The sequence below is a fragment of the Achroia grisella genome, unplaced genomic scaffold (assembly GCF_030625045.1).
Source record: "Achroia grisella isolate CSIRO2021 unplaced genomic scaffold, CSIRO_AGI_Agris_v1 utg506, whole genome shotgun sequence".
Taxonomy (NCBI): domain Eukaryota; kingdom Metazoa; phylum Arthropoda; class Insecta; order Lepidoptera; family Pyralidae; genus Achroia; species Achroia grisella.
The window spans coordinates 227,865-255,844 of NW_026712900.1; the positions used below are offsets into that span (position 1 = coordinate 227,865).

General features: G+C 33.6%; 2 protein-coding genes across 2 annotated transcripts in view; both read right to left on the minus strand.

Moving 5' to 3' along the window:
- The window catches only part of LOC131846216 (calcium-dependent secretion activator), a 57,608-nt gene extending 52,462 nt beyond the window's left edge, over positions 1–5,146 (minus strand). Inside the window, exon 1 of the mRNA XM_059195464.1 lies at positions 5,015–5,146. The gene's annotated coding sequence lies outside the window, so the exon portion shown is untranslated. The remainder of the gene's footprint in view (positions 1–5,014) is intronic.
- A 2,259-nt stretch (positions 5,147–7,405) lies between these two features.
- On the minus strand, positions 7,406–27,429 carry LOC131846215 (uncharacterized). Its single transcript, XM_059195463.1, has 10 exons — positions 27,274–27,429; positions 19,638–19,820; positions 16,160–16,321; positions 15,287–15,457; positions 14,642–14,768; positions 12,728–12,896; positions 11,185–11,302; positions 9,151–9,282; positions 8,282–8,719; positions 7,406–7,603 (listed from the first exon to the last, which is right to left on the minus strand). The coding sequence occupies exons 1-10, from the start codon at positions 27,323–27,325 to the stop codon at positions 7,419–7,421; spliced, it is 1,737 nt and encodes a 578-aa protein (XP_059051446.1). The 5' UTR covers positions 27,326–27,429; the 3' UTR covers positions 7,406–7,418.
- Positions 27,430–27,980: the final 551 nt, after the last annotated feature.

Below are 27,980 nucleotides of genomic sequence, written 5' to 3' on the forward strand. Positions count from 1 at the left end.
ATCTAAAGGTCATAGGTTTTAGTATTGCCTCTAAAATGTCCATAAAAATCTGTCGCAGAAATATTCAAAATCAAAGTCATTAAGTAAATAATTTATTTATGTATTCATATAATATTTACTACTAGCTGTTCCCGCGACTTTTATTTTATTTTTTTTAAATAAAAGTAGCCTAAGTTACTCCTTTACATCAGCTACCTGCCAAAAAAGGTCCCGTCATAATCGGTCCAGCCATTTCAGAGATTAGCCAGAGCAAACAGACCGACCGACAGACTGACAAAAATTTTAAAAAGTGGTTTTTTGGTGCACGTACCGTATATATACCGATATGCATGTAGTTAAAAACGGTTATTTCAATATTACAAACAGATACTCCAATTTTATTTATATGTATAAATTTCTATTTAACCTTGGACTTCTCATTATTAATATGTAAATCATTAAGATTTTTTTTAATTTGTGTGCCTTCTATATATGAGACGAACATTTGTACCCTATTTTAGTGAGAGTTCTATATTATTTTTATTTTATTTTATACTAGCTGTTCCCGCGACTTCGTCTGCGTGGAATTTTAATTTAATTTTAAATAAAAGTAGCCTAAGTTACTCCTTTACATCAGCTACCTGCCAAAAAAGGTCCCGTCAAAATCGGTCCAGCCATTTCAGAGATTAGCCGGAACAAACAGACCGACAGACTGACAGACAAAAATTGTATAAAATGTTATTTTAGTGTATGTACCGTATTTATATTCATATGCATGTAGGAAAAAATGGTTATTTCAGTATAACAAATAGACACTTCAATTCTATTTATATGTATATATACATATGTAGATTATAAATAAATGAAAATTCCTACATCTATTATCTCATACTATCTATCTATCTATCTTACTCAAATATATTATATCTTATTCATTCATACCTAGCTACTCTCTTGTCGGTGAAGCTCTAACCACTTTCCACAATTTTCTATCATACTCTGTAACATTACTGTAAAGTTTCATCAAAATCCGTACAGTAATATTAATAATATCAATATTCAGAAACTTTCGCGTTTATAATGCTAGTAATATTCATGTAGGACATAAAAGTCACTTACGCAAGTCCAGTGGTTTTATAGCACAGGGGACAAACGAGCCTGCGGCTCACCTCTGGTAAGTGATTACCGCCATTAGCACCCGCTACGCCAGGGGAATTGCAAGTGCGTTGTCGGCTTTTTAAGAAGGACTAAGCTCTTTTCTTGAAGGCTTCAATATCGTATCGATTCGGAAATACCATTGCTGGAAGGTGATTCACAATGTAGTCGTGCGTGGTAAAAAGTTTTTGTATTATTACATTTTTTATTATGTAGGACAGAGATTCCCAAATAGTTTTTGCTGCGTACCACTTCAAAATAGAGCTCAAACCTTCGTACACCTGATTGTAGCAATCACACTACCTAATATTATAAATGTGAAAGTTTGTGAGTGTATATGTTTGTTTTACTGATAGCTGCACACACCCGTTGATGCAACTTCACGTACCCCTGAGGGTACGCGTACCACTAATTGAGAAAAATCCGATATAAGACATTTTTTTAAATATTTATGTAAGTTAAAATGTTTTATGATTGGTCCAGTTCTGTTATCTACTTTACTTGGGAGGAACTGTTAAAAATCTCAGCTTGTACATTTCCATAAAAATTCCCGTATTATTTCCACAGGGAAATCTCTCCACAATTTTATAAAAAATCTAGGTATATCTAGAACTGCAGTTGGTTCTATACTAGAACGTGTAACTAAAGCTGCACGAGCAGGCTCCTACCAGATTGGTCTGGGGAGAGAAATACGATGTGAAGAAGTCTTGCCGACCCTCAAGGAGTTCCTAAACTTACTCCCTGGTCACAAGTCCGGGGAACTGCTCGGAGTTTCCCTCTCTACCACATGATGGACTCCGCTCCTGCGTGGTTAATCCTTGGAATGCTAAGAGGTTCTCTTTCAATTTGATACTGGCAATTTTAAAAGATATGATAATTTAACAGTTAATTTTAAAAAGTTTTTATTCGAATAATTTCTCTATTCGAAATTTTCAGGCAGCCATTTTGTTTATTTGGCGGGAATTAACAATCATAACTCAATTCAACATCAGAGCGATATGTCAGCTTTTCAGAAAATTTGACTGCTATAGTCATATGATAACGTGATGTGTTTTGATATATCACGTCATCATGTGATGATCAAGTTGCATTTCAGATAGTTTATTTCTAAATAAAGCTGTGAACAATTGATAATATTCAACGTTAAATAAATTTATGGACGTATTATCTTAATGTATCGCATATACTTGCTGTAATATATTTCAATAATGTTCTACTGAGCAGTCTGGCTTTATTCCAAAATGGAAAATTTGGAAGCACAAATTTCCTGAAATTGGAACGTTAAGTTTTAAAAAATTGGGCACGTCTCCAAATTATCTAGTGAATTGAAATACTAAATTGGAACAAATACAATTTTTGTGGATCCCATAAAGTGAATAACAGAGTTTGTCCTAGATAGAAAAATTTGGTTCAAATATTCTGTTTGCGAACTATTCTAATGATGTTGGCCGTAGTCTTTACAGCTTCACCGAACAATAGGGTGTGATTGCAGGTGAGACACTCCAAACGCGAAAACTCCATGAAAGGAGTTATGGAGCGGTTGAAGACCAATTCCTGTGGGATAAATAGGACATTAGTCTATTGTCACCACCACTAGGGGTTCGAATCTCGGTTCAGAGTTCAATTTCCGTTCCAATTGGACGGGAGGATCAATCGGAGGGGATGGTTTAAAAGAGCTTATAAAGCGATTATAAACAATTTGACTAGCTTGGAGTACTAGAGTTTAGGATACCACTTTAATATCGATGGCCGCGGGTTCTAATCCTTACACGGAGCATGAAGGTGGTGGCGAGATCGCCTAAAGTAGACTTCACGGATCTTCAGACTCTCAGCTATCACTTGTGACCGCCAGCGTGCATCATTAGCACAAACTGAATCGTGGTGCTTCATCATCATCTCCAAAACATCACATATACAAACTCATCTTGATTAGAGAGAGAGTGTGGTTAGAGCTATATCGTGAGTTCGAATCTGGCTTGCCGAAATCAAAGTACTTTGAGTGTCAATTTATATATCTAACTAACTTTCTGTCGACGGAAATATCGATAACAAACTGAATTAAGTAGATTAGCTCGCTGTGGCTTTTGTTTGATATATAATCAACGAAATGTGGGATTGATTGAGAGTAGAGACACATATTGATTAGAGAGAGATTGGTGGAATGTGGTTACAGTTATATCGTGAGTTCGAGTCTGTCTTGCCGAAATAAAAGTAATTTGTGCGTCAATTTATATATACCTAACTAACTTTCTGTTGATGGAAACACCGATAACAAACCGAATTAAGTAGGTTAGCTGCCTGTGGCTTTGGTTTGATATATAATTGACGAAATGTACGATTGATTGAGAGTAGAGACACATATTAATTAGAGAGAGATTGGTTGAATGTCGTTACAGTTATATCGGGAATTCGAATCTGTCTTGCCGAAATCAAAATACATTGTTAGTCAATTTAAATATCTAACTGACTTTCTTTTAATGGAAACACCGATAACATATCGAATTAAGTAGGTTAGCTCCCTGTGGCTTTGGTTTGATATATAATCAACGAAATGTGGGCATGTTAAGTGTTGCGATCAGCACGACGCGACGTCGTTGTTATATAACGACTGCAGGGTTGTCAACCATTCAAACCATTCAAATGTTTCACCATTTAGCCTAATATAAATAAATAAAAAATATATGTGGTTCACTAAATTTGGTTGTCTAATCTCATACATCGAAGGGGGATAAGTAGATAAAAATCTCTTACACTTGTACTAGAATGAAAATGCCCTCGTACTGATGGCCAAAAATTTCGTACCAGTACGAGGGTTTTGAGGATATTGAGAACTATAGAGGATAGTTCACGCCTACGTACTTTGTAACTTCAATGTTATAACTCATCTTTTAAGCCAAAATACTGTTTATAAAGCAAGCTATTTGATGGCTGAAATAGATGACCCACGCATATGACTTTATACAAAGTCTACCTGAGCTTACTTTTATTTGCAATATGACAAATATAGAGAAGTTATTTTTTTAATTATTATTAAAATCAGAAATATAAAGACGTTCTTAATTTAAAAAATAATACTAAATACTATAAAAGTTTCTTTTTATAAATATTTCAAAAATAGAATATTCCGTATTGAGATAAATGTCATAATTCTTTAAGTTCTCCATTTGAATATTGACTTGTCATAAAACTGAGGACTGTCACAAGAGTGCATACATAATTAATGTAAAAAACTATAGATTAAAAAGTAAAACATTAATAAACTTAGTAATTACTATTATTGATATATTTGTAAAATATACTTTTATTACAAAAATGTTGATTTAACATCCTTTATAAAATATAACTCGGCTTTGTTATCAAAATATGTACCTAATTACCCATTGCTTCGCTAACAAAGCTTATTAACTTTTATAAAAAGACTGAATAAATTAGCATGCCACTTATTGTAGTCGAGATTATGCCTATTATGTAGGCAGTAACGATCTGTTTCTAATTTTAGTAATAATGAAGCCTACTCGAGTTACCCTAACAACAGCCTAACAAAAACCGATTAAAAACCTTTTACAATTTCACAACTACAACAGCCTTGGCACGCAAAATTAATTAGTTTTATCAGTATATCACCACACACAATGTAAGTCAAGTGCCTGAACGAATTACTTACCTACTATACACACATATGTATTTTTTCTATATGTAAGTAGTTCTGGTAGTTACATAAAAGTTAAACACTCGTCTTTCTTGTCACGTCCGTTGTATTTTTAGACATAAAACCGTGGCAAATCCAATTTGCAAAGGACAATACACAATAACATAGTAATTAGATTAAAGAAAATATATATGTAGGTAATAAATAAAATATTTTAAATCTAACACTTACCCTTAAAAAATCGTTTGCATTAAAAAACTTTTTAATCTATAAACACAGACGCATGTTCGAAATTCAAAAACGTTCGATTTGAAAATTTACACGTTTAAATTTGGAATATTTACAATATTATTTACAGTTACTTGGGATATCCGCCGTTGTACTGGGGTATGGCGAAACGTCAGTTTGTCCGCATCGTTTGGCGCTTGCGCGGAGCAAAATGGCGGCGGGTCGATAGTTGGCCGTGATAAGCTATCTCTGAAGGCTACCCCCATGCTTGGTGACATTGTAGAAACGGGGTGCTGAAACGAGGTCACGGGTTCGTATTAGCCCGCGCTTCCGCTTTCGGTATTACCATTGTCACTATAGGTTGCCAGTGTGGAAAATATTTTCATTTGGTGACGTAACTTTTTAGTGAAATATAAGAACTGTTTTTACATAACGAGTAATATTTTGTATTAATAATTTTAGATATTAAAATACCGTATTTTGAATAATTAAATTACAACTGTGTTGGTGGAAACAAGTCTTCGTTTGCACCATCATCACTATGATAAGCAGTTATAGTGTTGCCAAATCTTCGAAGCTATAAAATTTAAGATTATATATTCCTATATGAATATATATTAGGTACTATTTAGTACCTAATTAGTTTATGAAATTTGTAAAACAGTGTCTTGAGAATTATTTGTAAAATCTATAATTAGGCAGTATAACTCTTGTGTTGTGTTACATTCTTTACCTCTCGAATTAGACAACTTATAAAAAATTATATATAACTTGTATAATATTATTTATAAATACAAATAATATTATAAAGTACTCATTCAACTTTTATATTTATATATTATAATTATATTCACTGTTATTTATAGAAAAACAGGCTTGCGAAAGTTAAAAAAAAAGATGGTAATTGTAACAAAACCGTTTTTTTTTCGTACAACATATTTGCATCCATTCATGTTGAAGGTTCCTCATGTTATCCGCAGGTCCATGCTTGCAGCATCTTGAACATAAATACGTAAAAATACAGAGAAACTTACCGGTTTGTCTGTTTGTGTGTTACTGCTTCACGTAAGATTAGTTGGAGGTATTACGATGACATTTTCACAGAATATATTGCCAAATATGGGCCAACAAGTAATTTAGAGGCATCTTAAAAACTTACCCCCGAAAGGAAAACATTAATTGTATATTTTTTTATACATTTTGAGAACATTTATTTTAATACTACCTGTGCCCACGATTTCATCCACGTGAAATTTGTTATTCTGATGTTTAAGCTATGTTATTGTAAAGTTTCGCTTTAAAATCCGTTCAGTAGTTTTTGCGTGAAAGAGTAACAAATATTCATACAATCCATTCATTCACACTCACAAACTTCGGCGTTTAAATCATTAGTAAAATTTATTAATAAGATAATAACAAAATCTTTGGACGAGAAAATGTTTTGCTTTATTTTGTACCACTAGTACTAGTTGTTGAATTTTTTTTTTGTAATTGTTATAAAGTTTTTTAAAACAATCTCAAGTACTACTGATGTAAATGTCTCAGGAAAATTCACACAGCGCCATCTTGTCCTAAGCTAAGCAGGAGTTATGGGTACTAGACAACCGAATAAATACAAAGATACACTTTTTTGTAAATACATACACATTATATACAAAACTCGTTGACTGTTACAAAAAATCATACTCATGAATACAAATGTTTGTACAGGACGAGTAATCGAACCCGCGACCATCGGAAATATGGCACCGAGGCCGGCCTATTTTATTATTTTTTATATCACTAAAATGTAATAATGTATATTCACGACTGTAATTCCATATAAGATAGTCAGAAACATCGTCAACTGTAGCAGAGCGCCGTGGTGAACTAAACATCCACACATTCTCTAAGTGTATGTACTGAAAGATTTCAGTTAGGCGAGCCTACCACCGTCTCTCCAATTGATCTGATTTGTTTACCATTAGGCGAATCAGAAATATAAATTGACATACAAAGTTTATTATTTCAGGTTCGAACTCCCTACCCTAAAGGAACTATAAATCGAAGTGCTATATAAACATAAATTTATTTCTCATATATCCATATTTTTCTAAAATTCCGCATAATAACAATTGTAGGATGAAAAATACTATAATAATAATAATGTCTCAGGACAATTCACACAGCGCCATCTTGTCCTAAGCTAAGCAGGAGTTATGGGTACTAGACAACTTATATAAACATACAGATAACACATAAAGTGGGTATGGAGCCGTTGGGGCGTCGTATTCCAGACTAGTGTCTGTGTGAAGCCGTCACTATGGACTACCGATTCTCTAAAAATAAATAAACAATTTGTTTTAGATGCGAAAAATAAAACAAAAGTTATTTAATAAAATTAATATTATATGTACTAAGAATTAATTTAATCGTCGTCAGCATTGGAGTGTAGATATCGCACTTCCGGGTCGTTTTGTGTGCGCCCGCGCACTCTAGCCAACATTACTGCCAAGTGCGCGCCCCTCGATGCATACATGAGCCATCCGGCACCGAAGCAGCAAAGCAGCACTGCTAGCACTACGGTCCACGTCTTCAATCCACTCCATTCATCTAAAAATATCATTTTATTAATACGTGAAGCAAAACGTTGTATATCTTATACATATATAAAATTCTCGTGTCACAAAGTTACCATGCTCTTCCGAAACGGCTAGACCGATTTTTATGAACTTCTATTTTTAATAGCAATTTTAATTTATATGGTTAAACAACGTTATGTTATTACGTATCCATACCCATACCGATATAAGATACGTACCCATATAAGATAATAAATATTACATATTATTATTATAAACGCGGAAGTTTGTGAGTATGGGTGGATTTGTGAGGATGGATAGATGTGAAAGAGTAACATTTCACGCAAAAACTACTGAACGGATTTTGATAAAACTTTACAGTAATGTAGCTAATACATTAGACTAGCACATGTTTTTTATCATTTGTCATTAAATACATATAACCCAAAATTTTCTCCTTCCTGCTATCAAACCCTCATTTTTAATAGCGGTTTTATTATTTTAATAAATTTCTACTCAAGGGGTCGATAACTGATTTATTTATATGGCAAAAAAGGTATTTCGGGTCAGGAAATACACACATATATGGATTTATAAGATTGTTAGGCATTCCATTTCTTCTTCAACCTTGCCTCTTCTCGTTACGCGGGGTCTGTTTTTCTATTTTTTATTGTTAACCAATCCATTTAATAAAGAAATTTACACTTACTGCTTTGTTTATCCTTGACTCTTCTAGATGCTGAATCAATAATTTGTTTATTAGTAGTGGCTGTAACAGTGGTTGTTGGTTTAATTGTCGTCGTTGATTTCTTTGTAGTGATCATTTTTGTAGATGTCGTTGGTTTTGATTTAGACGTTACTTTCTTACTAGTCGTAATTGGTTTAACTGTAGTTGTTTTTGTAGTAGTTAATATTTTCGTTGTTCTTGATGTTTTTGGCGTAATTTTAGGCGTTGTTTTAACTGTCGTTGTCTTTGATTTTGTCGTTTTTGGTGGCACTGTAGTTGTGACAACAGTAGTTTTTAATGTTTTTGTTGTTTTACTGGGCACTGTTGTTGGTGCATCAGATGATTTTGACACTAGTTTCTGTGTTTGCGGTGGTTCTATAGAACTTGCTTTGTCGTCGTCAACAGGCGTAGTGTCCATATCTGAAGCATTTAAATTTTTAATTTCATTTAGTTGTTACAATTATATCAAATTTTGATTTTTTTATTAATATTTCTGCGTTCGTTTTAAATCATGTATGATTATAATCATTATATGATTTAAAATGTACGCTGGATGACCTCGATGATGTAGCAGTTTAGCACACCGCTTTTCTTCCGATGGTTGCGAGTTCGATTCGTCGCACGGTGCAAACATTTGTATTCATGAGTATGATTGTTTGTATCTGTCTGGATGATTTATATGTTTATTATGTGTGTATTTACTAAATAAAATCTAAGTATTTATCGGTTGTCTGTACACATAGAACACGCTCTGCTTACCATGGGACTAGATGGCGCTGTGTTAATTGTCCAGGGTTATTTAATAATTAATGGCACAGTATAATTAAAACTCATAATGACAATTAACTTACTGCTGGAAAAGACACACATTTCGAAGAAATCAGCGCAGCACATGCTATTAAGGACGCAGGCAGCGGTGCAGCCACATCCGTGCTTCGGTTCAGAGTTTCCATAAACGTTACAGCGCCCTTCACAAGATTCAGCTGAATATAGAAAACGAACACTTGTATTATATATGAAGGTCTCGGCGATGAACTTTCATTCTTAAAGTAAGAATTTATGATGAATGACTAATGTTTAGAATTTATAATGCTTGGATTACAAAATTAATATTTGTACGCTGGAAACAGCAGACTATGATGAAACTTATCTTATATATAAAATTCTCGTGTCACAGTTTTCGTTCCCATACTCCTCCGAAACGGCCTGATCAATTCTCATGAAATTTTGTGAGCGTATTGAGTAGGTCTGAGAATCGGCCAACATCTATTTTTCATCCCCCTAAATGTTAGGGGTAGTCGACGTCTAAATTTTTTATTTTTATTTTAAGGCAAAACAACGTCTGCCGGGACAGCTAGTACTATATATAATTACCACCATTGTACATACCATGTTATGATAAATAAATATATTATTATTATTATTATTATTGTTTCTTTATATATATATTATATATCTCCCTTTGATGGGGCAACAGACCTATCATTGCAGGTAAAAATCACCAAACAATGACAGTATAAATGATGAGGATGGAGCATTTTTAAGCGGAAGACAAAAATTTGCGGAATATTCTACAGGTGTTCAGTATTGCAGCTTTTTGGAGAAGTATGAAAGTAAATGGGTGAAATTGTAATATCTTGAGGCTAGTGTGTAGGGATGTTGGGATGACACCTGTGGACGAGATAATAATTGGGAGAGTTTTTACTGTTTCTACCTGCCATTGTATTTTTAGTTCTATTGCCAAATCAGTATATTTAGCAATTTTTTCTGTATGATTTTATTATTATTATTATTATTGCCGATGATGACAAGTTCGATTGCATCGGTCGATACAAACATTTATAATCATGATTATGAAAGTTTCTATTGTTCTCTATTTGTATTATATATGCATTTAAAAAAAAAAGGATTTAAATATTTCAATCACTTCTCTAGTACCCATAACACAAGTTCTGCTTAGCTTGAAACTAAATGGAGCTGTGTGAATTGTCCTAGGTTATTATTTATCGGCTTCAGTGGTCTAGCGGTTTAGAACATCGCCTTACTTCCGATGGTCGGGGGTTCGATTCCTCGCACGGCACAAACATTTGTATTCATGAATATGATTCTTTGTATCGGTTTGGGTGTTTTCTATGTATAATATGTATGTATTTACGAAAAAAAATGTATTATCTAGTACCCATAACGAGCTTTAGTTGACTTAACTTGGAGCCAGATGGCGCTGTGTGAATTATGCTTAGATTATCATTATTATTATATTATAATACATTTGTTGACAGCCTGGGTGGTCTAGCGGCCACACCGCCTTACTTCCGGCGTTCTCGGTTTCATTTCCTCAAACATTTGTATCCATAAATATGATGGTTTGTATTGGTCTGAGTGTTTTCTATGAATATTATGGATGTATTTCCAAAAAAACATCGAATGGTAATAATAAAAACATCCTATAATGCCTCGCTTGGTATACGTTGGTATACCATTAGCGCAGGTTTATGCACAATTCCATAATCATTAACTAAATAAACTGTAAATTAAATATACAATTGGCAAATTTAGACCCGTGCTTTACAAAGAATTTCTTCGCCAAGTGAAAGAGGAAACGCAGTAGGGTTTCCTCTTCTACTACTTCTCATTAGTGGCTATAATTACATAGGATGTGTTACTACACATGCATGTACATAGTTATAGCCTACTAATGCATAATATCTCCTTTAGAAACTTAACTTTCTCCTGAGATCAAAACCATCGTTCTTAAGAATATCCTTCAATTATTCCCCTTACTCTAAAACTAAGAGCGATCACGATATATCTCTGCAGGTCGCAGAGCTATATGTCTAAGCACAGAGTAATAGCTCAAACACCTTAATAAAATAAAAAAAACTTACATAAAAATGTGGGAGGTGTGGGCACTGCTTTATTACAATCTTCGCCCTGCATTATAGCTACATCATCTATTGCAATATCACTGGTAAAACTCTTGCCTCTGATGCCCTCGATTATTATCTAGAATTAACATTGCATTATTAAACCAAGAATTTGTAATAAATAGTTTCTAGAGAGATCGTGTGTCAATTTAGCAGCTGATATAAATACAATATTTACTTTACAAAAGAGGGCCTGTCGCTCCATTTGTGGTATGGGTTCCAGGGAGTCATTGCGAGAGTGTTTTAAGGAGTCAAATATCAGCACCGTTGCTTCTCAATACATTTATGAAAATATCATCTATACCAGGAAAAATATAGACAGTTTCAAAAGAGTTAGTGATTGCACCAATAAAAGCTTACGTAACAATAACAAACTGATTTTACCTAAATGTCGTTTGGCTAAAGTTAGTAATTCGTTTTATGGAAATTGCGTAAGGTTTTACAATAAAATACCAGAGTCTGTTATAAATCTGCCAGAAAAAATATTTAAATGTCAAATAAAACAGTTCCTTTGCAAAAAAACTTACTATAAAATTGAAGAATTCGTTAACGATAATAATGTTTTTATAGAAAAACTTTAAATCCATAGCACTGACAATATTATCTAATTACACTAATAATGAGTGCGTAGCGATTTCTATGTTGATTATCGCATGCATGTTTTTTTTTATATAAATAATTACAGTATAACAAGTAAGAGACTTGTTATACTGTAATTACAGTATAACAAGTAAGAGACTTGTTATACTGTAATTATTTGTATAAAAAAAACATCTATTAAAAAGAGCAACACACAAGTTTCTTGCTCATCTTCTTGTGATGAATGTGCATTCCGAATGAGTGGTAGAATCAAAATATGACTATTCAAAAGTGCTTGTAATGAGTTTATTTGAATAAAGAATATTTCTATTTCTATTTCTATTTCTACTTGACATGGTACATTGCTAGCTATATGGTTATTAGTCCATATTATTGTCAATTCCCTTCCTCCACTCATAGTAGGTTTACCGACGCAAATGTACAAGGTATACGACCTTGGGTACTTGGGTGGGTACCTCTGTACTACTTCTTCAGCTAGCTTAAGCGGATTCAGATTTTAGAGTACGAAGTCATGATATCTTAGCCTTCCAGAATACAATGCATGAGAGTCATAAGAGTGTGAATATCATAATTTTCTATCACTTGGGGTTGTTTCTCGTTAAAATTTTATTTGAATAAAGAATTTTCTATCGTATTCTATTTTACTCCACTCCACTAGACTCGCCTCCATCGCATTCCACTGCACTCCACTCCTCCCTATTCTATTCAATTGGCACACTAAGACTTTTTGGGCGTAGGTATAGTTGTGAAATATTAGCATTACAAGTTTTTCATTCAGGCTATAATAAGTCTTGCGTTCCCCATGTCGACAGTTGACAATGTCTGTAACTGCCATCTGTATATTATAGTCGTTAAGATACCTTCAAATTTTTATTATTACTTTAGATATACTCTTAGTTCATACCTGAAAATCGTCGCCTTGATCTTTCAAAGGAGATATAGACCCGTACCAGGTATCTCCTTGGTTTCCCCATTTTTCAAACAGCAGAAACTTTTGTTTGTCATGTAACACTGTGAGAATTGCCAGAGGATAGTTATCCGGCTTTTGATATACTCTTAAACCCCCGATATCCCTGAAAATAATAATAAATTACTTTATACAGTAACCAAAAGAAGATTATATAGAGTTGTGTGTGTTAGACCTACAATAAGAACAACTTATTTTTTTCGGACTACTCTAATGCTGTTGGCCGCAGCTGGCTTTTACAGCTTCATCGGACGATAGGGGGCGAATGCAGATGGCACTTCAAATCCGCGGAAGGACTTATGGAGTGGCTGAAGGCCAACTCCCGCCTGACAGATACGGTTTCAGTCTTAGGGCACCGCTAGGGGTTCGAACATCGGCTCAGGCCGCTGTAATTTCGATCCCCGTTTGAATTGGACGAGGGATCGATCGGAGGGCAAGAATAACTTGTAAGACGACCTCGGTGGTGTAGCAGTTTAGCACACCGGTTTATTTCCGATGTCTCACCTATTTCAGCCACCAAGCATCTTTTTTTTTTATTTATTATAATAGCAAACAAGTATACGTATGTAGCATACGATAATACACGGTTATCATAACTTTATTTATCATTAGCTTGCCTCGCAAGAAGTGTTTCAGTTAAATGGTACTATTAGACAGTGTAATTACAAGATTGCAGACACCTTAACTAAGACAACCAATCGTACTCATAAATAAAAATATTTGTATACATATATGTATATGTGCAAAAATTGAATAAGGAGAAGAAGAGATTTGAGAATTTAATCATATGGAATGCTTACCATTCCGTTAACATAAAAAAATTAATGATTTCAAATCAAAATAACATAAAAGCTTTTATTCATTTCAAATGACCTTGTACATGATTACAGAAATACAGATTCATTTTTAAATTCAATTAGAGAAAATATAGTGACCATCAGCATAGCTACTGAATTTTTGTCTAAATAATCTAGTCAGTGGCCGTAACCCGAACAGACAATTATGTTTTTTTATAACACAGGGACAAACGAGCATGCGTCTCACCTGATGGTAAGTGATTACCGCCGCCCATGAGCACCCGCAATACCAGGGGAATTGCAAGTACGTTGTCGGCCTTTTAAAAAGGAATAAGGTCTTTTCTTGAAGGTTTCAATATCGTATCGGTTCGGAAATACCATTGCTGGAAGGTGATTCCCCAATGTGGTTGTGAAATGCACAGAGATGCAATATCTCGCCGCAAAGCCAATGGGTCGAGTCTGTCACATAGACGTTGATTACCAATGATTCTGGCTGCTCGGTTCTGAATGCGGTCAAATGGAAGTAGCTGGTATTGTGGTGTTCCCGCCCAGAGATGAGAACAGTATTCCATATGCGGCCGGATCTGCGCCTTGTATAATTGCAAGCGATGGGCCACCGTGAAATACCGTTTCACTCTACTGAGCACACCAAGCTTTTTTGAGGCTATTTTAGCCTTGTTCTCCAAATGACCGCAAAACTGAACGTCACTGGATATATCAACGCCAAGGACCTCGAGATTTGGCTTCACATCAAGGAGAGTGTCTTGAAACTGAGGAGATACGATAAATTGAATCTTTTTAGCAGTAACTTTCCACTAACACCCGTTCACGAGTATGACGGAAAAAAGATAAGATTCAGTTAAGATTTTGCTAGCGGATGGAGTCCCCGCATACGCTAACAGAACATCGATAAAGGAAGATAGGATGAGTATAAAGTAATGTTAATTGGTCCATCGTGGTGGATTCACCAATAATTTATAATGACGATCTCCAGGGTGACCGCGTGGAGGTACATCTACCATGTCTGCCATGTGATTTGGTTATGGTTACTTACTTCCCAAACATATGATAGTAGAACGAGAAACAACCGCCTTTAGTCAATTCCTTACTGTAAACTGGTGATATAAGGCGAGCCGTATCATTTAAACTTCTTGCTGTACTCTCAATATACATGTAATAACCTGAAATATAATATTATAGAATTATTGCACAAATGGGCAGGTTTTATTTCATGCTTATTCGTAATGGTTGTATCCTACATTCATGTAGGACATTTTAACCGCTTATGAACGTAAATTTTTTTATATTAAAATTTTTTCCCTACCGTCAAATTGTATTATCCCACGAAAACCTTATTTCACACATAGTTTTAAACACATTTTCTATTTGACATCACCATTATACAATATATAAAAAAAGAAGAGGAAAAAAGAAAAAATCAATATTTTTTTCTTTCCTTCTTTTTTCTATATCTTTTATTATACGAGTATATTATATAATAGCGATGCCCGCAATTGAAAACGCATGTACACTTGTAGACCTCCATGTATCCAGGGTGTTTATTGAGGAGTGTGAAATACTGAAAATGTGTGAGTTACGGTCCCTTTCGTATGTCCAAATCGAATCAAAAATTATTTATTCATGTAGGTCCCCATTTGGTTTGTTTGAATTGTATAATAGTTGGCTAAGATGTCATTACCTGAAGCTCCTTCTCCAAGAGTATGGTCATATGAAGGTCCAGTGGCCATTAGTGCGCTAGGTGTCGCCAAATTCAACCTTTTCCAATCGAAGTCGTGTAAATCATCATTCATCCAACCACATAGGTCACTTTTTTCAAAATCACAACTTAATTTACTTGCAGTATTTGTATCTGAAATAAATAACAATAGAATTATGTAGTTTTAGAACTGTTATCCCAGACGGGATAGTTAGAGTGTAGATCATAGTGTTACAATGCAAAACTTGACATGCCTACTATGTGCTGCGTATATTTTGAATGCAACACGAACGGTGCAAAACTACTACTTTATATGAAAGAAAGGAAGAAAGTATCTATATAATTTTAAGAACAAAAATAAAATATAAAAGCAAATTTAATAAAAAAGCAACTAGGCCCATATTAAACCTTTATATGTTTACAATTTAGTTTTATTATAATAAAACACCTATATACACATCAGGGATGTTATGGATATGAAATTTCGGATACGGATAGGTTTCGGATATAGGAATTATTATTATACCGGACACGGATACGGATACGGTTTCGGATAATTTCGGTTACGGATATTAATTTTTTAAGGAATTTCAAAAGTAAAATACAATTAGCTAATAACATGGTTACATAACCTATCTCTATTACGCTCCGTCCCTATCCGATATCATCCGAAACTTTTATTTCGGATTCGGTTACGGTTACGAATATATTTTTATATCCGATATCCGATAGTTTCGGTTACGGTTACGGAGCTCCTAAACATCCCTGATACACATCAAACCTGACCATAAATACGTTCCTTAACTTTTGTTAATAAATAAATAAGTATTGATTTCAGCTCAAACTAATAGTTACCAACACAACTAGGAGCAGTTCCATTCCATGTGATACCATCGCAGTACATGGCTGGGCGGCCTTTTAACTCATAGCCGGGTAGACAGAAGAACGTCAACCAAGCATTATCATGCTTAGATAATTGTAGAGAGTGAGGTACATTCGGAACTATGCAACCAGGTTCTGTAAAATTAATGTAATAATAACCATACACAATTCACACAACGCCATTTTAATCCCAAGCTAAGCAGAGCTTGTTATGGGTACTGACAACTGATGTAAATACTTAGATTTGTTTGTAAATACATTCATAATTATTTTACTAACTGATCTGACTTAATTCTATCCACCACTGATGCCCCGCCAGCGTATACCGTTGTTTTGGCAGGGCACTAGTTGAGGATGATAAGATGAACATGAGGTTAGGTCAGTTAGCACGTCACGCAAATTTACCAGGAATTTAATGTGATGGTTTCCAGGAGGCATGGAGGTCAATTTAACATGGTACATTGCTAGCAATGGTTTCAGAGGAGCTTCCTCCCGCGTACACTTAGACTGTGGAATGAACTACCTGCCGAGGTTTTCTCGAGAGACTACAGCATGGGGGTTTTCAAGAAGGGTATATTAAGGTTTCTTAAGGGTCGGCAACGCGTATGTGACACCCCTGGTGTTTCAGGCGTCCATAGGCTACGGTAGCCGTTTACCATCAGATGGGCCGTATGCTTGTTTGCCACCTACATAAGTGGTATAAAAAAAAAAAATGGGTTCAACAGTCCGCATTACTAACAATCACTTTCCCCCAACCCCTATATTACATGAAAGCTAACAAAAAATACGACTTAAATAATAATTAAGTGAATTTTGTGTATATTTTAAATATATACATATACTAGCTGTTCCAGCAAACGTTGTTTTTCCATATAAATTAAAATCGCTATTAAAAAATAGAGGTTGATGCTAGATGGGTAAACATTTAGAGCTGTATGTATTTTTCAGTCTTAAATAATAATAAAATGAAAATAAAATATTATGTCGAAAAAATTAAAAAAATACATATTTAGGGGTGGATATCCCTTACCACTTAGGGGTATGAAAAATAGATAGTGGCCGATTCTCAGACCTACTGCATATGCATATAAGATTTTATAAACATCGAGCCGTTTGGGGATGGAGTATGGTACCTAACATTGTGACAAGAGAATTTTATATATAAGATTAGTTTAGTTTGCTGCTAACATTATTATATTTATTTAGATTCGTATATGTCGCAGTCAGTCACTCGTAAACCTGTTTATGAGCTGTGAATAGATTGATACCAATGCAATTCATTCTTATTTTGTACTAAGTTTTTTTTTTAATAATTTTATTTGTCTGTCTACTGTTTTTATTATCACTTTTTTTTTAATACAAATATATTATATAGTCTAGTCTAGCCGCGATTTGATACGGAAAGTTTTAATTGCTTAATGTGTTCCTCTGGAGGGGATGCTAAATTATCGAAATAAATACATATATATATTATACTAGCTGTACCCGCGACTTCGTCCGCGAAAATAGTGACCTTGACCAAATAATGAAAAAAATATTTAATGACCTAAAAAATTATCCCCTAATTAATTTAACCCTCTTAAGGGAAACATTTTTAAAAACTTTGTATGTCATATTTATTTATTAGCAGATTCAAAAATAAGTTTCAAGCTTCTAGCTTCAACAATGACGATTCTTCCATACAATCTTTCATCCCCAATTTCAACACCTTACAACCCTTTTTTCGCATTAAAAAGTAGCCTATGTCCTTTCTCAGGGTCTAGACTATCTGTGTACCAAATTTCATTTAAATCGGTTCAGTAGTTTTGGCGTGAAAGCGAGACAGACAGACAGACAGACAGACATAGTTACTTTCGCATTTATAATATTAGTAAGGAAAGTAAGGATTATATTATAGTTATATACGTACGTAAATAAATAAATATATATATTTCGTTTTAATTCAAATATAATAATGTTGTGATTTTGCATATTTTTGAAATGTAAATATACCCACGCAATTGCAACATTAAAATTTTTACCTATTTGTCGCTGGAAGATAATAGTATCTATGATACAAGCTCGGCCTAGTATACTACTAAAATATTATGTTATCTGTGCTACTAATAAATTCTCTGTATGATGCGTATTTCACAAAAATGTACTAGTTTATAAGTAGAATAACTGACTGTACTTAAATTGGTGGCAATTAAATATTTTATTATTATTATTTTATTTTATTTATTTATTTATTTAAACTTTATTGAAGTTTTTATACAACAGGCGGGCTTTATGCTAATAGCATTCTCTACCAGTCAACCTTAGGGAGTGCAGAGATTTTATATGTGTTTTATACATCTCCCTTTTTACAGGGGTAAAACTTTCAACACGCGGGCCTTAGTCAAGTGTGGGTGAGTTATATGATGATGATAAAAGTGAAGAGGACAGATATTTCTTTACAATAAGGCATGTGTTGAGAATGACAGCTTTTTATAATAGGTCTATTGTAGAGAAGGGGATTTGCAACGTGTCTAGGTGTTTGCTCAGACTTTTTGATATAATTCCTGTGGATGACAGAACTATGGGTACTACGTAGATGGTGTGTGCTTTCCATTGTTTTTTTAATTCTATTGTTTATTATAATAATAATAATAATAATAATAAGGCCCGCGTGTTTGAATATATTATTTAGTAAAAAGGGAGATATAATAAATATATATAATAAATATTAGTTAAGGTAAGGGTAAATTGCCATCTCCTCTCCTTAAGAGGGGAGATGAGATTTTTTTGGAAGTTAGGAATAATAATAATATTTTTTTTTCTCGACTTTCGCCGGTAATCTTGGTATGTACGGGCCTAAGTCAAGTACATAATTATTATTATTTATTTTTTTCCAAAAATTTTTAGGCAGAAGCACAAAAATTCTCATCTGCCCTCTTAAGGAGAGGAGATGGCAACATACCCCCGGCACAGTCGGCCGGGGTTCAGTGCCCCAGGGAGAGAAACTGACGTACAGTGCGGGCAGAATCTAACAGCACCGCTTTCTGCATCTTTCCCGGGAGTGAGCCGCCCCGGAATCCCAACCGTCTGAGATGTTGTTCCAGACGTTGTATTATTATTATAATAGGAGATAAATATTAATTAACTGAAATCTACATTAGTCTCTCTAGAACTGTAAAAACTATACTTACTGTAAGCGACGCACTACTTATATATAATTTATTGTATATTTTTATGTCATGTTCCTCTTAAGATATTCTTGTTTTGCCCTATTGTTTAGATATGTATGTATACCTGTATTACGCACCTACGTATGATTTTTATTAAAGGTACAGGTATGTGCAATGACCCGCCGTACTGTCCATATGCAAGCCTCCCCACCTAATTGTTTAGTAGCGTCCCACCAACCAACGCGAACGCGGCTTGTTGCACTTCCTAGTTTTAAACTACGCAATTCATCCCTTATACTTACTAACACATACGGGCCAAGGGACATCCCATTCTCCATTTCTACACGTGGCGTATCGGTTACCAACCAGCATGAACCCATGGTAACACATGAATCTGTACAGTCGATATTTTCGTCGTGTGTTGATTCTACCATGATCGAAGTGAGGGAAAGTGCACTGGCTCCCAGAGTCGTAATTGTCATAATCTGTCAACAAAAAAAAAAGGCTGTTAGTGTATTAAAAAAAAATTAAAACAATTCTCAATTTCCATGTTTTTGAGATGTTAAAATGTTTCCGGAGTACTTAACTTATTGTAAACTAGCTATGCTCGAGATTACATCCGCGTATTACTTTACCAAATGAAAAAAATATTCAATAATATAACCCAAAAAATACAAAGAAATAAGTTTGATCGTTCTAGCTTTCTATGACGATTTTCTATACAAATAAAATAGGGTAGGTATATAACCTACCCTATTTTATTTTAAGGATAAATTTTTACAAGCATTGTCTCTCACGTGTATTTAATGTAATGATGTATAAATGTTTTTATTATTATTATTATTATTTACATTTAATCAACAGTCTATGTATAAAATAAGTTACTACCTTCTAAAATGACGACACTTCCATACAAATTTTTATCCCCCTTTTTACCCCCTTACAAAACTTTTTTCGCATTAAATACAAACCTATGTCCTTTCTCGGGGCTAACTATCTATGTACCAAATTTCATAAAAAACGGTTCCGAAGTTTTATCGTGAAAGGGAAACAAACAAACAGAGTTACTTTCTTATTTATAATATTAGTATAGAAGTATGGATTATTTGGACAAATAAACTCACGCAAAAGTCGCTGTCGCTGTCTGTCCGTTCCTATATATGCTTAAATCTTTAAAACTACGCAACGGATTTTGAAGCGTTTTTTTAATAGATAGAGTGATTGAAGAGGAAGGTTTATATGTATAATAAATGTACACCCGGGCAAAACCAGGGCGAGTAGCTAGTTAACGATATATCTCTATTAGTGATTTGTTCAATCTCTGTGTACTGAACGTAAAGTATCATCGGATACTACGTTATCCTTCCGGATATCCTCGAATGACCAATGACAGAAGATAATATCGATCAAAAACAAACATATTTACAGTGTATATGGATGAGAATATTATTATTATTTCTTTATTCTTTATTGTACACACATATATATACATAGAAATAAAATTGGAGTGTCTGTTTGTAATATTGAAATAACCGTTTTTTACTACATGCATATCAATATAAATACGGTACTTACCTACTCCAAAATAACATTTTTTACAATTTTTGTCTGTCTATCTGTCTGTTTGTTCTGGTTAATCTCTGAAATGGATGGACCGATTTTGACGGGACTTTTATTGGCAGGTAGCTGATGAAATAAGGAGTAACTTAGGCCACTTATTTTAGAAAAATTAAAGTTAAATTCCACGCGGACGAAGTCGCGAGCACAGCTAATAGGAAATAAAAACAGTGATACAATAAATGTAATGTCAAGTGCGAGCTTGTCTCTAAAAAGAGATTTCTTCCAGCAAACCTAGAAAATGTTACAGGATAGGATTTCAGTTGAATATCAAACAAACAACGAAATCAAATCAAAAATTAATCCAAGTCTCGGTGCCCTTGTACTTACTTTTTATTATTTACAAAAAAATATACATCTAAGTATTCATTTCAGTTGTCTAGTACCCATAACACAAGATCTGCTAGCCTTGGGACTAGATGGCGCTGTGTTAATTGTCCAAGGTTATTTATGTATGTACCGTATTTATATTCATATGCATGTAGTAAAACACGATTATTTCAATATTACTATGTAATATTATGTTATCTGTGATATTACAAACAGACACTCCAATTTTATTTATATGTATAGATTACATAGTATGTATAAAATAAATTCGCTGTCGCTATCTGTCCTTATGTATGCTTAAATCTTTAAAACTACGCAACGGATTTTGAAGCAGTATTTTTTAATCGATACAGGAATTCAAGAGAAAGGTTTATATATATAATACATGTACACATAAAGTCGGGGCGAGTAGCTAGTTAAAAATAAAATACGCCCCTTCTTACTGATAATTCTATTCTATTCCATAAAATAACAAATCTTTCCTATTTACAATGTTATCGTAATTTACACGCCGGAAATGATAGCATGTGACAATGCGTGACGTCATGGGACGTGACGAGACAGGAATTTCACAAATGGGACAAACTGTGACGAGTGAAAATGTGACCTACGCAAGAGTGCATGAACTGTAGGTACTTTACATATTTATAATATTAAAAATAAAATACGCCCCTTCTTATTATATTATTCTTACTGATAATTCTATTCTATTCCATAAAATAACAAATCTTTCCTATTTACAATGTTATCGTAATTTACACGCCGGAAATGATAGCATGTGACAATGCGTGACGTCATGGGACGTGACGAGACAGGAATTTCACAAATGGGACAAACTGTGACGAGTGAAAATGTGACCTACGCAAGAGTGCATGAACTGTAGGTACTTTACATATTTATAATATTAAAAATAAAATACGCCCCTTCTTATTATATTATTCTTACTGATAATTCTATTCTATTCCATAAAATAAAATAACAAATCTTTCCGGAAATGATATTTACACATGTCACAAATGGGACAAACTGTCGTGAAAATTTACACAAGAGTGCATGAACGGTACTTTACATATTTATAATATTAAAAATAAAATGATATAATTCTATTCTATTCCATAAAATGTGACAATGCGGAAATGATGTCAATGGTGATGTCGTGACGGGACAGGAATTTCACAAATGTGACAAGCTGTGACGAACTGGATGAGACTCAGAGGCATAATAATTTATGGATAAATAAATAACCTTGGCCAATCAATACAGCGCCATCTAGTCTAACGGTAAGCAGAGCTTATATTTTTTTTGTAAATACACACATAATATACTTAGAAAACACCCAGACTGATACAAACAATCATAATCATGAATACAAATGTTTCCACTGTGTGAGGAATTGAACTCGCGACCATCGGAAATAAAGCGATGTGCTACACCGATGGCCTCATCGAGGCTGTCATTTATGATATGGTTTAAAATTTTGTCTGTATGTTTTTACATTATTACATAGTTAATATAAAGTCCCTGTCGATGTCTGTCCCTACGTATGCTTAAATCTTTAAACCTACGCAACGGATTTTGAATCGTTTTTTTTAAATAGATAGAGTGATTCAAGAGGAAGTTTTATATATATTGTAATACATGTACATCCGTGCGAAGCTAGTATACAATAAAACTTGGCAGATGTCGTCATCCCCAAAACAGAAGGTTCAATTGTGTTTTTTTTTTACTACGATGCACATACAAGCGTTTTGTTTGAAACCATTCAGAAATACTAATGTACCAGTAGGTGGGACGTCAGTTGTATGCCATTTAAATTTCTTAAAAAAAACTAGTTTAGTAATTTTTCGCAAAAGTAGTATGAAGTTGTTTTTTAAACATTCACCATTCACCACCTACGCCACTCGCAGCGGAAGTTCAAGATGTGTACGACTAACCAATACTTACGTCCGTTTGATAAAAGTACATACATTGAACGTCCCGGCACGGGTTCTTTTTAGGAATTTAAAAGCCGACCCCGAAAAAGGAAGAGGTTCCTAATTCAGCTGTCTTTTTTTTATTCTATTTAATGTTCACAACTTCATCACGTAATTTGTAAACCGATTGAAAAAAAAACTTTTTTTATTAGTCCAATTTTTTTTTATCATACGAGTAGATTTTTTTATGAAAATTATATCTTTACCTAGTATAAAATGTCTTCCACTATGTGCTCTTAGATCTTTTAAATTGTGCAACGGAATTTATTGCAGTGTTTTGTTATAGATAGAGTGACCCAAAATGGAGGTTTATGTACATATATAATACATGTACACCCGTGCGAAGCCGGGGCAGTTAGCTAGTATGAAATAAAATACAGCTTATGTACACTGCTAATAGCTTTGCTTAGTTAGTAACTTAATTTTTCTAAAATAAAAGTAGCTTAAGTTACTCCTTATTCCATCGGTTATCTGCCAAAAAAGTCTTGTCAAATTCGGTCCAGTCATTTCAGAGATTAGACACAAATAGACCGACAGACAGACAGACAAAAATTGTAAAAAATGTTATTTTGGTGTATCTATTGTATTTATATTCATATGCATGTAGTAAAAAATGATTATTTCAATATTACAAACAGACACTCCAATTTTATTTATATGTATAGATAGCTTTGTTTTGGTTTGAACTCGAATGACAATAAATTTACTGTATGTGACATTGTACTCAGCAGTATGAGCAGTCAACGCTATGAATGCTAGCATTAGTTCTTAATTAAACAGCCTTTATACAGAAATAGAAAGAATTTTTATTAAAATAAACCTATACACAAGCACTTTTGCATAATCACATTTTTAAATCCACCTTTGCATAATCACATTCAATCAATCACATTTTACCTATTCAGAAAGTACCTACAATTAGTCAAGAAGAATGAGCAAGAAACTTGCCTGTTGCTCTTTTAAACAAATGTTATTAAAATTTACATTGTAAGTTAAACTTTGTGAACTACCACGAATTCATAACTGTCAAAAATAAAATCACTTCTCCAAATTTATCAAATTGATGATTAATAAAGCTGTTAAGACATGGAGTAAATGACAAACAAACTAACTTCTGTATAAATTGTGTGAATACAAACTACCAAATAACACGAATTCATAACAGTCAAAAATAAAATCTCTTCTACAAATTAATCAAATTGATGATTAATTAAGCTGTTAACACATGAAGTAAATAATAATAAATAATATATAACCCTGGACAATTAACACAGCGCCACCTAGTCCCACGGTAAGTAGAGCTTGTGTTATGGGTACTATTTAAATTTTTTTTTTTAATACGTATGTAATATACGTCGAAAACACCCAGACCGATACAAACAATCATACTCATGAATACAAATGTTTGCTCCGTGTGGGGAATCGAACCCGTAACCATCGGAAGTAAAACGGTGTGCTAAATCTCTAGACCACCGAGGCCATCGTAAATAACAATAAACAAGTTAAATTTTCTATAAATAAATTGTAAATTTTGAATATTGAAAAGTGAAATTATACAATATTTCCTTACCACAATATGATAACTGTATCATTTGGTTATTTATAACTACCACATTTAAAATTAAATACTTTTCTGATAATATATGTATATCTTGTTTCATATTGACATTACTTTTCCCATCATTTAAAATTTTTGTGTTTAATACTCACTTATTTTTATATTTATTCATCATATATTTTAAAATCGTTTGTCTGACTGATTCACCAACGATCAGCCTAAATGATAAGGGTGAGATACTTAAAATTTTGTCAGTTTATGACATAGACATGCATTAAAGAGGATTTTTTGAAAAATTCACCCCGAAGGGTGTAAAATTAAAGATTGCCTGTAATTTGCATATTCGAAAATTTTAAAGTTACATGCACGAAATTTCGTATACAGATTTATAGTGCCCATCCGATCGATCCCCCGTCCAATTCAAACGGGGATCGAAATTACGATGGGCTGAGCCGAGGTTCCCCCCTAGCGGTGCTCTCAGACTAAAGTCGTGTCGGTCAGGTAGGAGTGGGCCTTCAGCCGCTCCATAAGTCCTTCCGCGGGTTTGGAGTGTCATCTGCACTCGTCCCCTATCGTCCAGTGAAGCTGTAAGCACCAGCTGCGGCCAACAGCATTAGAGTAGTCCGAAAATAAATGATTTATAGTTAGAAATAAGTAGTTAACTATTTCAAAAGTTTGAAAAATCATACCCAATGCCGGTGAAATAAGGGTTGAAAGTTTATATAATAATAATAATAATGTACATTTATTTAGCAAATGTTATTTACATTAGCATACATTAAATGAAATTGGTTTATATAGGACTAGGAGCTGACCTAACTTCGTCTGCATTTCATTTCCCCACTTTTTGCAATATATTTTATTGCAGCGCCGCTCCTATTAGTCGTAGCGTAATGTTATATAGCTTAAACTCTTCCTCGACAAATGGACTATCCATCACAAAAATAATTTATCAATACGAACCTGAGTTCCTGAGATTAACGTGTTCAAACAAACAAACAAACTCTTCAGTTTTATAACATTAGGATAGATAAGAACAACCAAATTTAGTATTAACTCAGTAGAAAGAAATACGAATATCGTCATTTTTGATCATTCAATCCCCACATTAGTACAAAACTAAAAATAAGAGACAAATTGAGTTAAGAATCTAGACACGCGGTAGCGTGTCAAGCCGAGTTTCAAGTAAACTGGCAAGCAGCACCATCATGACACCAGCAGGACATCATAAATTGCATCAGCTATCAGTGTATTTAAAATTACACTGATAGCTGATGCAATTTATGATGTCCACTAACGAAGGATTGATGGAAATTGCAACCCTAAAAGCACAGATAATATAATATTACATACTAAAAGCACAGATAACATAATATTACATACTAAAAGTAAGAAATATAAAGGGTGATCGGTTGTATAGAAACGTCATTTTTAAAGCTAGAACCATGAAAATTCATATGCAAGCTTCAGGTTAAAAAGGTAAAAATGTAGTTATATATATAATATATATATATATTATTATAGTATTTCTGTATATTTGATAATCTGTCCCCTAATATGGTTGAATAGGAGTGAACAGATTATAATTATGGAAAAAACCATAGATAATTTTTTTTCTCAGCAAAAATAATTACATTCATAAATTGTTGTTTTTAGTAGTTTAATAATAATAATCTCAGGACAATTCACACAGCGCCATCTAGTCCCAAGTTAAGCTATCTAAAGCTTATGTTACGGGCACTAGATAACTGATACAAACATAGTTTTTTTTCGTAAATACATACATATTATACATAGAAGACACCCAGACCGATACAAACAATCATACTCATGAATACAAAATGTTTGTGCCGTGCGAGGAATCGGACCCGCGACCATTGGACGCAAAGTGGTGTGCTAGACCGCTAAACCACTGAGGTCGTCAGGTTAATTCAACCCCTAACATAAGATATGGATGTATTAGAATTAAAATTCAGGTAAAAACTCATGTGCTAGATTATTAGCTTATTTAGTTTTGTATTTCTAAACTGAGCTGACAAACATATCAAAGTACGTAAATTAAAAATTTTCAGTTGAGGAAAGAGGTACCTTATTCTATATGTTCATGTAAGAGGAAGCGTTAATATGGAAATATTTAGAATCACTTTTTTTAAAGAACTGCGATCTTATTAAACTTAACTACGAAATAAAAATGAAATGAAATTTTATTTATTAAAGTGGTGCATAATAGATGGTATAGTTATTTAAGTTACATATAGCTCTCACTTTACCTTTACAAACATGTTAATGACTTTTTATAAGATACTATTATTTAGAACTATCTTTTTAGCTGATTGACCAATACAATTATTCAATTTCTAACGTTAATTTTATAATTATAAAATACCTAAAACATATTATTAAGTAAACCCGTGCGAAACCGGGTCGCCCAACTAAACATATATAAATTAAAACACTTACCAGAATAAACAACGGTGAAGAGAGTAACAAATAAAACACACTTAATAAACATTTTTAATATAACACCAAACTGAAAATAAATTATTATTATTAAATTAACTATTCGAGTTAAAATTTATCATTTAAATTTACATTTGGCTGTGTACAGGCCACTGTGGTAAGTTCATTTTAAATAGTAATTTATAACTTTAACGAGCTTTGTTTAACGATCATAGATTATTGAGACAGAGGAGTCTATTGTTACATTATTGTACCAAATAAACAGTACTGTATGACGGTAGATTTTACTTCTTTTATGTAAAGGCAAACAAGCTGACGGACACGTGGTGGTAAGTGGCAAACGTCGTCTATATACATGAACAGCACTACTGTCGTCATATCTCGCCATCAGGCGGTGCCAGCGATCCTAGTTATCATACGTTGCTATTCACGCATTCACGCTTCTCACACATTTCCGACCCTTAAAAAACCTTCTTGCAAAACCCATGTTGTCTCTCGAGAAAACCTCAATTATTAGTAATAATGTTACATATTTAAGTTACTTTCTTGACAGACTCGGTGGTCTACCTTAGGTTGTAAATAACCAAATGTTACAGTTATCACATTGTGGTAACGAAATATTGTATCATTTCACAGTATTCAAAATTTACAATTTATTTACAGAAAATTTAACTTGTTTATTGTCATTTACGATGGACTCTGTGGTC

Bases quoted from the DNA above. Each gene is read 5' to 3' on its own strand.
- LOC131846215 (XM_059195463.1), bottom strand. From the start codon at position 27,325: ATGTTTATTAAGTGTGTTTTATTTGTTACTCTCTTCACCGTTGTTTAT. The intron at 19,821-27,273 runs GTAAGTGTTTTA...TTTTGTTGACAG, and splicing joins CTTCACCGTTGTTTATTCTG to ATTATGACAATTACGACTCT. The intron at 14,769-15,286 runs GTAATGACATCT...ATTATATTTCAG, and splicing joins TCTTGGAGAAGGAGCTTCAG to GTTATTACATGTATATTGAG.